This window comes from Alosa sapidissima, chromosome 22 (genome assembly GCF_018492685.1).
Source record: "Alosa sapidissima isolate fAloSap1 chromosome 22, fAloSap1.pri, whole genome shotgun sequence".
In the NCBI taxonomy this organism is placed as follows: Eukaryota; Metazoa; Chordata; class Actinopteri; order Clupeiformes; family Clupeidae; genus Alosa; species Alosa sapidissima.
In genome coordinates, this window is record NC_055978.1 from 30307284 (window position 1) to 30319783 (window position 12500).

Genomic DNA, 12500 nt, shown 5'->3' on the forward strand with positions numbered 1-12500 from the left:
AAATGCTTTATCCGCCATTTTAATGAATTTTTTGTACATTTTGGTTTCCAAGTAATTTCAGTAGAACTGTAATTGGGTATTGTTAATAGATTTAACTTTACTCAATCAAAAGTACACAACGGCAATTTGATTGATATTACCTGAAATACACAATTAAATAGCCTGACTTTTTAATGTTTTTAAAAACGGAGATATAGCGTTTTGGAACTAAACTCTTCATATACTGACCAATGACTTCAGAGAAGCTGCATAGTGTTCCAGAATCTTTTACGTTTTTAGAGTGGGAGATAAATAAATTACTACTTTGGGCTACTCAAGCAAACAGTGAAGCTAATTACCACATACACGCCAATTTTATGAGGAAATAGAGTTGTATTTGTGTACGGTATTATGGCAAGTACATTTTAAACTGCTACAGCTGTGTTTGAAAATGCTAAAAATGTGATCAGTGTGTGTGTGTGTGTGTGTGTGTGTGTGTGTGTGTGTGTGTGTTGTGAGCTGACATACAGTGGGTGTGTACTGAGGTGTGTGTGTGTGTGTGTGTGTGTGTGTGTGTGTGTGTGTGTGTGGGGTGAACTCACGTACAGTGAGTGTGTACTGATGGCACTTCTCGTGAATGGGCCACTCGATGCCGTCTCCTTCAGGTGAGCCGGACCAGGTGAACACCTGTTTGAAGTTCTCCCAGCGGGAGCCCAGGTCGTAGGGGAAGATGAACTGCTCGTCCGTCTGGTAGTACTGGATCCGGTCCCGCGCCTGTTGGGAACCGAAGGCCCGCTCAGTCAGAACCCAGCCGTAGACTCTACTGTATGTTCCAACGGACCTCTGTAGCTGTGTGGGTTCTAAAACATGTTGTGTGTGTACGTTCCGTCCTGTGACACCACTGACAGATATCCACAAAGCTTCCTGTGACATCACTGACAGATATCCATAAAGGCTTTGAATAGGGAGTGTGTGTGTGTGTGCGTATGTAACTGCAGACAGCGATGAGAAGGCAACATGTGTGTGTGTGTATGTGTGTGTGTGTACTGTATATGTAATTGCAGACAGCGATGAGAAGGCAACACTCATTCTTCATACTGTACTTCACCTTCTCTTCGATCCACACCTCTATGGAGGTCTTGTTCCGCAGAATGACCTTCATCTGAGACAAAAAGGACACGAGTTAGCTCACAACACTCACATGTCAGCAGTTACACAAAGCAGCAGCAAAGCACGGGAGAGCACTGGGTTGCACTGCTGCTGAAGTGTGTTGAAGTGTGTTGAAGTGTGTTAAATGCACACTATGCAACATTTTCACCATTACCAAGCCAATTTGATGGTAAACAAACTTGTAAAACTTGGCGAATCGTTCACCTAGCATTACAATACAGCATAAGCGTAGTGAGTCCCTACTGAGAAAACCAGCCATGCAACTGGGTTTAAAATTAAAATGTTTTGAAATAGTTCCTTTTGAATAATTCTAAGTGGTTAGATGGCCTGAATAAATTTTGCACCTGTATAACGAACAGCATCCCCACGGCGATTGTGGTGCCGAGAGCCAATCCCAGTGCGAAGAGCGTCGCTGCGAAGGCCGCCACACCGAAAGGCATTATGGGATGGTGCACACGTCTCACGGCACTCATGTCAATCTTCACCGAGCTCCAGCCGAACGACACCTACATCACCACAGAAGCAGAGACACACTCAATATGGCCACCAGATATGGCCACCAGACAGCAATCAGACACACCCAATATGGCCATCAGACAACAATCAGACACACTCAATATGGCCACCAGATAGCAATCAGACACACCCAATATGGCCACCAGATATGGCCACCAGACAGCAATCAGACACACCCAATATGGCCATCCGAGTCCACAACGTAAATAGCACATTTTAACAAGCTCAAGACGAGGATGATGACGACATCATGGTCATGATGAAGATGATGAGGTTAATAATTGCACTGATGATGATGATGATGGCGACTTACGCGGTCAGAGAGCTCGGTGTACATGGTCATGATGAAGATGATGAGGTTAATAATTGCACTGATGATGATGATGATGGCGACTTACGCGGTCAGAGAGCTCGGTGTACATGGTCATGATGAAGATGATGAGGTTAATAATTGCACTGATGATGATGATGATGATGATGATTGACGCGGTCAGAGAGCTCGGTGTACATGGTCATGATGAAGATGATGAGGTTAATAATTGCACTGATGATGATGATGATGATGGCGACTTACGCGGTCAGAGAGCTCGGTGTACATGGTTATGATGAAGATGATGAGGTTAATAATTGCACTGATGATGATGATGATGATGATGAGTTACGCGGTCAGAGAGCTCGGTGTACATGGTCATGATGATGAGGTTAATAATTGCACTGATGATGATGATGATGATGACTTACGCGGTCAGAGAGCTCGGTGTACATGGTCATGATGAAGATGATGAGGTTAATAATTGCACTGATGATGATGATGATGGCGACTTACGCGGTCAGAGAGCTCGGTGTACATGGTCATGATGAAGATGATGAGGTTAATAATTGCACTGATGATGATGATGATGATGATGATGATGAGTTACGCGGTCAGAGAGCTCGGTGTACATGGTTATGATGAAGATGATGAGGTTAATAATTGCACTGATGATGATGATGATGATGATGATGAGTTACGCGGTCAGAGAGCTCGGTGTACATGGTCATGATGAAGATGATGAGGTTAATAATTGCACTGATGATGATGATGATGATGACTTACGCGGTCAGAGAGCTCGGTGTACATGGTCATGATGAAGATGATGAGGTTAATAATTGCACTGATGATGATGATGATGACTTACGCGGTCAGAGAGCTCGGTGTACATGGTCATGATGATGATGGTGACTTACGCGGTCAGAGAGCTCGGTGTACATGGTCATGATGAAGATGAAGGCAGCGTGGATGCAACCCAGCGGGGCCAGAAGCAGGAAGCTGGTGAAGTAGGCGTGGTTCTGGTGCCCGCAGCAGTTATTGATCCAGGGGCAGTGGTGGTCCATCTTCATCACGCACCTAAGGAAGAGGAAGAGGAAGATGAGGGGGAGGAATCAGAAGGCTCAGGAGAGTTCATGTAAATAATAAAAAGTCAGTTAGTTCAGCAATTAAGAAAATAATCAAATTAATTTGAAAAGCTACTGTATGTTGAACCAAGCCTTTTACACGGCAGTGGTGGTGTCATAATAAGCTGGGATCCTACCTGTTACACTTGCGACAGTGGTGGGAGCGGGGGGCCTTGTAGCCTTGACACAGTCGGCAGAATTGGAGGTACGCCACGTCCTGCTGGTTTTCCTGAGGAGGAGAGAAGGGCATCTTTAAGAGAGGAAAACACTTTCCAAACAAGACATCTGCCAGCTTTAACAGACACATGTTTCAAAAGTCTCACACGCAAAGGATGTGTGAAATGCTAGCACACTGACAGCTCCAGGTGTAGACTTGATAAACCTGAGGCAGTGTTAGGATTGATTGATTGATTGATTGATTGATTGATTGGTTGATTAATTGACTGATTGGTTGGTTGGTTGATTGATTGATTGATTGATTGACTGACTGACTGGTAGGTTGGTTGGATGATTGGTTTGTTGATTGATTGATTGATTGATTGATAGGTAGGTACCGGTTTCCACTCCAGTGGGATGTAGCCAGGCCCCAGGAACATGGCGTTGAAGTAGTTGTAGAGGATGAGGACGGTCCAGTTGATGAGCATGATGAAGTTTATACTGCCCCCGCTGGTGTCCAGGGGCCAGTACCAAATAATGGAATCCAGAACGGCCATCGAGGAGCACATGCCGATGACGGACAGCGCCACTACTGGACCCCAGTGGCACAAGCGCCGCACCTCATGCAGGTTCTGGAATGTCACGATGGGGGACAGGAAGTTCATGTTTCAGACTCGTCTCTCTCGTGCGCTACAGGTTGGTAAGGAGCTCTGTGTATGTGTTTGTGTGTGTGTGTGTGAGTGAGAGTGTGTGTGTGTGTGTGAGTGAGAGTGTGTGTGAGTGAGAGTGTGTGAAGTCTTCAGACGCGCCGTCTGCGTCTGCTCGAGAGAGCGAATCCTGGAGCAGGCGATGACGGACCTCCTCCTCCCTCTCTCCTCCTCAGCGTCCAGCGGTCGGCCGTGTCGCAGATCACAGCGCTCGGTTCTGTCCCAGAAGTCCTTGCTCCGGCCGTGCCTCGCATCCTTCCGTAGCGTCTCCAAGGCTGCGGTGCGCCAGGACTCAGGGCTAGTGAAGACTCGGACAGCAGGTGTCCATCTGAGAAGTGCACAAGAGAGAGAGAGAGAGAAGGGACGACAGAAAGATTATTCACTTAGTATTTCAAATTAAATAGTCATAATAAAGGCTAGTGATATAATATAGGAATCATGCTCTTAAAATAAGTATTCTGGGAGAAAATGTGTCAGTTGAGTGAAAGTTGAGCTGCATTTATTATCCTCAAACAATAGTACTCTGTCAAGCGCTGTTCACATACAGAGGAGCAGTGACTAAACTGACCAATGACATCTGCAAACGACCACTGCAACGACTGCTTTTGTGAATAAGGTTACTGTATCATATGATCACGGCCAAGCAATGCTGGGAAGAAGCTAATTACGGGGGTTTACGTCACTGTCACGCATCGCTCTTTAGCGGAATTACCGCGTGACAGTACCACTGCTGTCATCTCGCACTAAGGGGACAACACAAACAAAACAAAGCAGTTCAGTTTAGCAAAAAGTATGACATGACATTTGACCTAAATAGCAGTATAACGGCACCTTGCTAACGTTAGCTAGCAAGCTAATGATCTTCAGTCACTGACAGTACCTTTCTCCCGCCCCATTCATTCCCATGTGAGGTCTAAATTGGCCAGTGTAAAGTGTATAAAATGGAAGGTCAACAAAATCGTTGATTTACCCTGCATTCAAAACCGTACGTATCTTCAATCGCAACAATTTTGGTTCATCGGTCTCGTTCGTACCAACCTTTATCGCTAATATTTACCAAGCAAACAGACCACCCAACCTACTTCCGTACTGTCGTATCGATGATATGATTTCCTGTTCTCCCTGACAGATTTCAAGAGTAGGCCTACATTTAGTTCTGATCTAAAGCAGCCAGTGTCCCTCGAATGGTTTTGGGGATGTTGCTTTATATACCAATATGTATATGTCTGCCTAAATACGCGTAAAAAACAAACAAAAAAAAACAATCTAAGTTTAGAGGGGAACCAGAGCTTGGGGTTTCGTAATTCAAAGTTGCATGCACAAGATTTTTCAAAATAAAAGTCACAAGCCTAGCCTCTTAGCACCGCCTATCTACAATCTTTTTGATATCACTTAACTTACAATCTTTGATAACAACCATACAACAATTCTGTCAATGGTTGCAAACAAAGGGCACATTAGAATATCTTTGTATGACATTATACGGTTATAATAGGGTTTTTTGTTGTTGATGTTACTTATTTTGCTCACTGGGCTGTGTATCGCCAGTCAGTGTGTAGGCTACTAAAACAAGGTCGCCTGCAGCTGACAGGCACACAGATGCACAGAAGCTTGAATCAGTGGCTTTGTTATATTAGGCTAACTGTGTAATTATTCTTTATAGCCTATGTATACATAACTGTGTTGTGCATGTGTTCCTTTAGTGTTACATGGGGAGAGTGTTTGACTATCTCTCACTCTATTATGGTTGCTCTTTATTAACTGTTTAATTAACTGTTCCTGTTTTTGTGTTTGTGTTTCAGGCAATCGTGTGTGTGTGTGTGTGTTCCCTGAGAGACTTCTATAATACCAATTTGGTGGTGAAATGAGGCTTCCACATCCACAGCTGAGCTCATATGAGGCAATGTGTGTGTGTGTGTGTGTGTGTGTGTACATGTGTGTGTGGTTCTTTTAAGAGGGGGGATGATGGCAATGATAGATAGATAGATAGATAGATAGATAGATACTTTATTGATCCCCATGGGGAAATTCAAGGGTCTCAGTAGCATACAGACATCACACCCAACATGCACTTGAAATGGTAAACATAAGTATAAGTATAAACATATAACTAAACTCCACTGTACAATAAAGACAGTAGAAGATAAGACAGATAAGAAAACTAACAATACTAAATACACTATATAAATTAAATTAAGAAAGTCCAATGTGCTTGAGGGTGATCAAGCATAAGACGCTTGTAGTGACAGGGCCGGGACTGGTAAGGTGCTAAAGGGAGTGAGTGTCATGGTGAAGGTGCAAAAAGTAGTCCAACCAAAGTCCTTTAGTTATGTGTGCATGGCAAGGTGCTCAAGAGAGTGAGTGTCATGGTGAAGGTGCAAAAGGTAGTCCAACATTAGTCCAACAGTGCAAGAGTAAGGTCTAGAGACCAGCATAAATAATATGGACAAATAGGAGAGTAAAGTATAATGTAGACAAGGTAAAAATGGATGGGTCATTCTCCCTTATGGATGGATGGGTCATTCTCCCTTACTCACCCATCTAACACCTTTATTATTATTGATGAAAAGCTATGTATTTTGCATTATATGAATGTCAGAAAATAAATTAAGCCAGATGTATTTCTAAACAGACCCAAGTAGAAAGTAGCTCTCATCGGACACAATTTCCCGTCGCACAAGGACGTGACGTAGCCTTTCAAATTAACAGAACGCAGTTTGTTGTATTTGTCGTATTTGTTTATATTCACGCGCCTGTAAATTATCCTTTTCGTCATGTCGTCGGATTTTGAGACCTACGAACAGGACTTCGGCACCCTTACAGCCGATATAACCAACAAGATTGGCAGGATACCCAAACTAAGTGGTGGTAGGTGTTATTATTATTAGCCAACCTCAGGAACTACTCAAGCTACAGTTCTCTCGCCAGCTAACATCATCAGTGCTCACTGGCGCTAGCAAGCAAGGGTTAGCCGCTGTCAAACCGGTGGGTCACTAAGTGGCTAATGTAACGTTAGCTTCGTTTCATTTGTCATTTCTGGTGACAGTTATCTTTGCGTGAGGAATACCAAATCTGCCTGGCCATCTTTTATGTAGCAGTCTGCCCTGGAGCTAGTTTTACCCACCTGTGGTGTTACTCGAGTGACAGGAGGATGCTACTTAATGTTACTTATTGGAAAATGTAAAGGCAGCAAGCGCTAACGCTAGTCAGCTGACTTTTAAAGGTGCGCTTGCATTATTTAACCCAACTAACTAACATGGGCTAATCAGGCGCCAACCACTAATCCGACAATCCACAAGTATGGAAAACCACACCACATAACCCACACCATCCTGAAAAACGTTAGACGAGCTATTTGACATTCCTAGCCTAGGAGTTTTATCTCCTCAGTCGCTTTTGAGTGAGTTAGTTACATTTCACATAAGCGCCATGAATTATTTAAATAGAGGTCTTGTTGCTGGCTGGCTAGGGTCCACTGAATGGTTCTTTCAGATTGTCTGACAATAGCTCACAAGCGCAACTAAACTGCTATGTTTTAATACTAGTGAAATGATTTCAAAGATCATATCAGACAAACTTGGCTCAGAGGTTGGGCAGATAACGTTGATTTGCATGATAATTGAAGATGCGTTGCGCAGCAGAAGCTATAACAAGGCTCCAGACTAAGCTGTTCCACTTGATTGCACTGGTGAGCCTACCTTTTTAATTTAGGTGCACCATCACATCATTTAGGTGCACCATCATGTCTGTGTGTGTGGGGGTGTGTGTGTGTGGGGGGGGCTTGATGTAGGCTAGTCACTGGTGTGTTTGAGAGAGATCATCAGCGGATTTTAAGTGTTTGTGTGTGTGTGGACACATAATTGAGAGAATATTTTGTAAGACAAGTCTTTGCCAAACCTAAATAAACTCATCAGCAGAAGCAGCTCATCCATATTAACATGTTGGGGGATAGTTATTGAGATGCATTAGCAACCTGTAACCATATGTAACAGGAGAGTTTGAAAGTCGTGGCTTAGCTTCAGGGATGGGCTGAGCCACAAGGGCTTGTGGTTGTTCAGGTGTGGCGAGATTTAGAGTACAGTAGGTATGCATAGCATCCATGTAACCATGGTAACTATGGTGTCCAGAGGCTTTGTTGATCTGCCATTCATGTCTCTTCATATGTATGTGGATTCTGACACCTGTATGGCAGCATAGGCAACCTGTGTGTGTGTGTGTGTGTGTGTGTGTGGGGTGCTTGCTCTCACACATCTCTGCCATTCTCTGTGCCCCCTGGTTAACCAGTCACCCATGTGCCCCAGTTCAGTGCCAGGGCCCAGGCCTGGTTGGGCAGCGCCAGCCTCCCACCCTCCCTCCACACGCCCATTCTATCCAGTGTGTGTTCTGTTTGAGGCAGTCGTGTGTGTGTGTGTGTGTGTGTGTGTGTGTGTTCTGTTTGAGGCAGTCGTGTGTGTTCAGATAGATAGATAGATAGATAGATACTTTATTGATTCCAGGCCCGGGTGGGTAATCGGGAGAATTCCCGGTGGGCTGCTTCACTTTTGGGCCAGTCGAGGAAAAAAATATTGACATTTGTCACGTTAGTCTATCTTCTCTTCTCCTCTCTCCTCTCCTCTCCTCTCATCTCTTCTCTTCTCTCCTCTCTCCTCTCTGCTCCTCTCCTCTCATCTCTCCTCCCTCCTCTTCTCCTCTCTGCTCCTCTCCTCTCATCTCTCCTCCCTCCTCTTCTCCTCTCTTCTCCTCTCTCCTCATCTCTTCTCTCCTCTCCCTCTCTCCTCTTCTCCTCTCTTCTCTTCTCTTCTCTTCTCTTCTCTCCTCTCCTACTCTCCTCTCCTCTCCTCTCATCTCTCCTTCCTCCTCTTCTCCTCTCTTCTCTTCTCTCCTCTTCTCTCCTCTCCTACTCATCTCTCCTCTTCTCCTCTCTCATCTCTTCTCTCCTCTCCCTCTCTCCTCTTCTCCTCTCTTCTCTTCTCTCATCTCTTCTCTCCTCTCCTACTCTCCTCTCCTCTCCTCTCCTGGTCTGGGCTGCTAGCCTGCTGGCTTTTGATGTCTTTGTAGTGTTTGGAGGGTCCCTCCAGGAGCCTGTGTGTGTGAGGCCTTGGGTTTGCTCCCATGGCTGAACCCCTCATACACCGCGCGCACACCCACACCCACACCCCCACACACACACACACACACACACACACACACACACACAAACACAGGGGACTCGCTCCCCTCTGAAAGCAAAGATTTGTACTTCTCAACTGAGAAGGGTTACGCTGACAACAAAAAGGCCTGGCCACCTGTCAATCACAGCTGATTAAATATGAAACAGGGTTGCACAGGCACTCTCTGTGTATGTGTGTATGTGTGTGTGTGTGTGTGTGTGTGTGTGTGTGTGTGTGTGTGTGTTTGTCTCATTGCATAGTCAGTAGCTGGAGTGGTATCCTGCAGAAGGCCAGTGTGCGAGGAAAACATACTGCCTCTGGCTGTTTACCTGTGTGTGTGTGTGTGTGTGTGAGATGGATGTAGATGGATCATGCATTGTGTTAAGTCCAGCATGCATCATGTCCAGCCAGGTCTGTGCAGTGCTGCATTAAGTCAAACAAGCTTAAAAACACCAGAGAAGCAAAGCCACACACACACACACACACACACACACAAAACAAGCTTAAAAACACCAGAGAAGCAAAGACACACACACACACACACACACACACAAAACAAGCTTAAAAACACCAGAGAAGCAAAGACACACACACACACACACACACACACACACACACACACACACACACACACACACACACACACACACACACACACAAAACAAGCTTAAAAACACCAGAGGACCAAAGCCACACACACATACACACACATATACACACACACACAAAACAAGCTTAAAAACACCAGAGGAGCAATGCCACACACACACACACACACACAAAACAAGCTTAAAAACACCAGAGGAGCAAAGCCACACACACACACACACACACACACACACACACACACACACACAAAACAAGCTTAAAAACACCAGAGGAGCAAAGCCGGACGAGTCTACACTCTGTGTGTGTGTGAGGAGGAGCAAAGCCGGACGAGTCTACACTCGGTGTGTGTGTGAGGAGGAGCAAAGCCGGGGTTTCGTTTGTGTAAATGCCAGTTTGTTCATTCGTAGGAAGATGGAATGCTCGTCTTTTCTTAACTGCAGAGCACCATTCTGTTTTTGAACTGTTTGATAATTCATAAGTTTTTTTTTTTTACTGAGAAGCAGTATTCCATTTTCAGAGTGCCTGATTGAGTTTAGGAACGCCCCTGTGGTGAATAATAGTGTAACATAGTAGGGAATAAGGTTAGGGTTCATTGCTTGTCATGCCAAGGAAGCTGAGCTGTTTAAAAATGCTGGGCTTGTACAGAACGTCAACATTATGACACAACAGTCAGGTGCCATAGCGACCAATCCTTACCCTGCAATACAATCACCTCACCTTTTGATATCCTCCTCTTGGAACCTTGGAAAATAAAAATAAAACTAGTTGAGGTGAGTTGAGCAGATAGCATTCAGTGGAAACCCAACATGAAGCTAGTTGAGCAGGGAGCATTCAGTGGAAACCCAACATGAAGCTAGTTGAGCAGGTAGCATTCAGTGGAAACCCAACATGAAGCTAGTTGAGGTGAGTTGAGCAGGTAGCATTCAGTGGAAACTTAACCTAAAGCTAGTTGAGGTAGCATTCAGTGGAAACCCAACATGAAGCTAGTTGAGGTAGCATTCAGTGGAAACCTAACATGAAGCTAGTTGAGCAGGGAGCATTCAGTGGAAACCCAACATGAAGCTAGTTGAGCAGGTAGCATTCAGTGGAAACCCAACATGAAGCTTGTTGAGGTGAGTTGAGCAGGTAGCATTCAGTGGAAATCCAACATGAAGCCAGTTGAGGTAGCATTCAGTGGAAACCCAACATGAGGCTAGTTGAGGTGAGTTGAGCAGGTAGCATTCAGTGGAAATCCAACATGAAGCTAGTTGAGGTAAGTTGAGCAGGTAGCATTCTGTGGAAACCCAACATGAGGCTAGTTGAGCAGGTAGCATTTAGTGGAAACCCAACATGAGGCTAGTTGAGGTAGCATTCAGTGGAAACCCAATATGAAGCTAGTTGGGGTAGCATTCAGTGGAAACCCAGCATGAAGCTAGTTGAGCAGGTAGCATTCAGTGGAAACCCAACATGAGGCTAGTTGAGCAGGTAGCATTCAGTGGAAACCCAACATGAAGCTACTGTGTGGCCACTGGGAGCAATGATCTTGCTCGTATGAAATTAGCCAATAGAAGTGGGAGTCCTAAATTAGGACCCAATGATCTTGCTCGTATGAATTTAGCCAATAGGACCCAATGATCTTGCTCATATGAAATTAGCCAATAGAAGTGGGCGAGGACCCAAGAAGTCATTAGGATCATAAGGCACTTTCAGGCTCCTGATAAGTGGTAGAGCTCAGCTCACTGACTCAGTTACCACACACACACACACAGGCAGTTGCAGAGTGCAGCAGTGACTCTGTTTAGTTGCTTGTCCCCAATGCTATACAGTCATACAGTATCTACAGCAGTGCTGTATCTTCAGTCAAATTCCACATTCATCTTGAAAACAACAACAACAACAGCTTGCATTTATATATTATAGATATACATATATATCATATAGTGCTTTATCAAGGCACCCACTGGGTGATGCACGGCAGCCATTATGCACTAAAAAAGCTCAGCACACACCAGCTATGAGTGGAGAGTGAGGGAATGAATGAATGAGCCAGTTTCTTATTTATTTGGGATGATCAGGGGATCATATACCCATTCTCATTGTGATCAGGGGATCATATACCCATTCTCATTGTGTCTTGTCAGTAACATTTGAGATGGTGTCACTTCGCTACAGTGCCACATTAACTATTACTAGGCTCTACTTTGGAATTCGGATTATCAGAGCCAGTGGGACTAGGACTAGATGGGCCCTATCATGGAATTAGGATTATGAGACTAACTATCAGAGCCAGTGGGACTAGGACTAGATGGTCCCTACCTTGGAATTAGGATTATCAGACTAACTATCAGAGCCAGTAACATGGAGTGGATGAATACAGGTGTTGGCATTGTTTCAGGGTTGCATAGTAGTTATTATGGTCTGGCTAACCATGGTGAAGGGTTCACTGCCCTTAGAAACATTATCACTGCAGTGCACACACTGCATGAAGTTAGATAAGAAGAGATGCAGATATGAGCTGACTATGTGATGGCTTTGACACACACACACAGACACACACACACACACACACAGACACACACACACACACACACACACAGACACACACACACACACTCCACCCAGCACTGCCTCCTCCAATAGGGGGATTTAAATAGAGATTCCTGAAGGCACAGACAGCAGCCCACACACACACACACACACACACAGCAGCCCACAGGCACAGCACGGATCATTCAGGCCCCTCATCACACAGTGCTTGCTACAAGCAGCATGAAAAGCACCCCAAGTGTTCGCACTCTTC

At 44.9% G+C, this 12500-nt stretch overlaps 2 protein-coding genes across 5 annotated transcripts in view; one reads left to right on the forward strand and one right to left on the reverse strand.

Moving 5' to 3' along the window:
- The window catches only part of zdhhc6 (zinc finger DHHC-type palmitoyltransferase 6), an 8850-nt gene extending 3592 nt beyond the window's left edge, over positions 1 to 5258 (reverse strand). For 2 of the 3 annotated variants that reach the window (XM_042078304.1, XM_042078302.1), the window contains exons 1-7: positions 4933 to 5258; positions 3654 to 4290; positions 3237 to 3328; positions 2893 to 3052; positions 1494 to 1655; positions 1088 to 1141; positions 586 to 753 (exon numbers count right to left, since the gene is read on the reverse strand). In XM_042078304.1, coding sequence (XP_041934238.1) covers positions 586 to 753; positions 1088 to 1141; positions 1494 to 1655; positions 2893 to 3052; positions 3237 to 3328; positions 3654 to 3920 — 903 coding nt within the window. In that variant the 5' untranslated portion in view covers positions 3921 to 4290; positions 4933 to 5258. The remainder of the gene's footprint in view (positions 1 to 585; positions 754 to 1087; positions 1142 to 1493; positions 1656 to 2892; positions 3053 to 3236; positions 3329 to 3653; positions 4291 to 4932) is intronic. The other variant, XM_042078303.1, reaches the window with a different exon arrangement.
- A 1387-nt stretch (positions 5259 to 6645) lies between these two features.
- vti1a (vesicle transport through interaction with t-SNAREs 1A) overlaps positions 6646 to 12500 on the forward strand; it is an 80884-nt gene continuing 75029 nt past the window's right edge. For both annotated transcript variants that reach the window (XM_042078310.1, XM_042078309.1), the window contains exon 1: positions 6646 to 6830. In XM_042078310.1, coding sequence (XP_041934244.1) covers positions 6737 to 6830 — 94 coding nt within the window. In that variant the 5' untranslated portion in view covers positions 6646 to 6736. The remainder of the gene's footprint in view (positions 6831 to 12500) is intronic.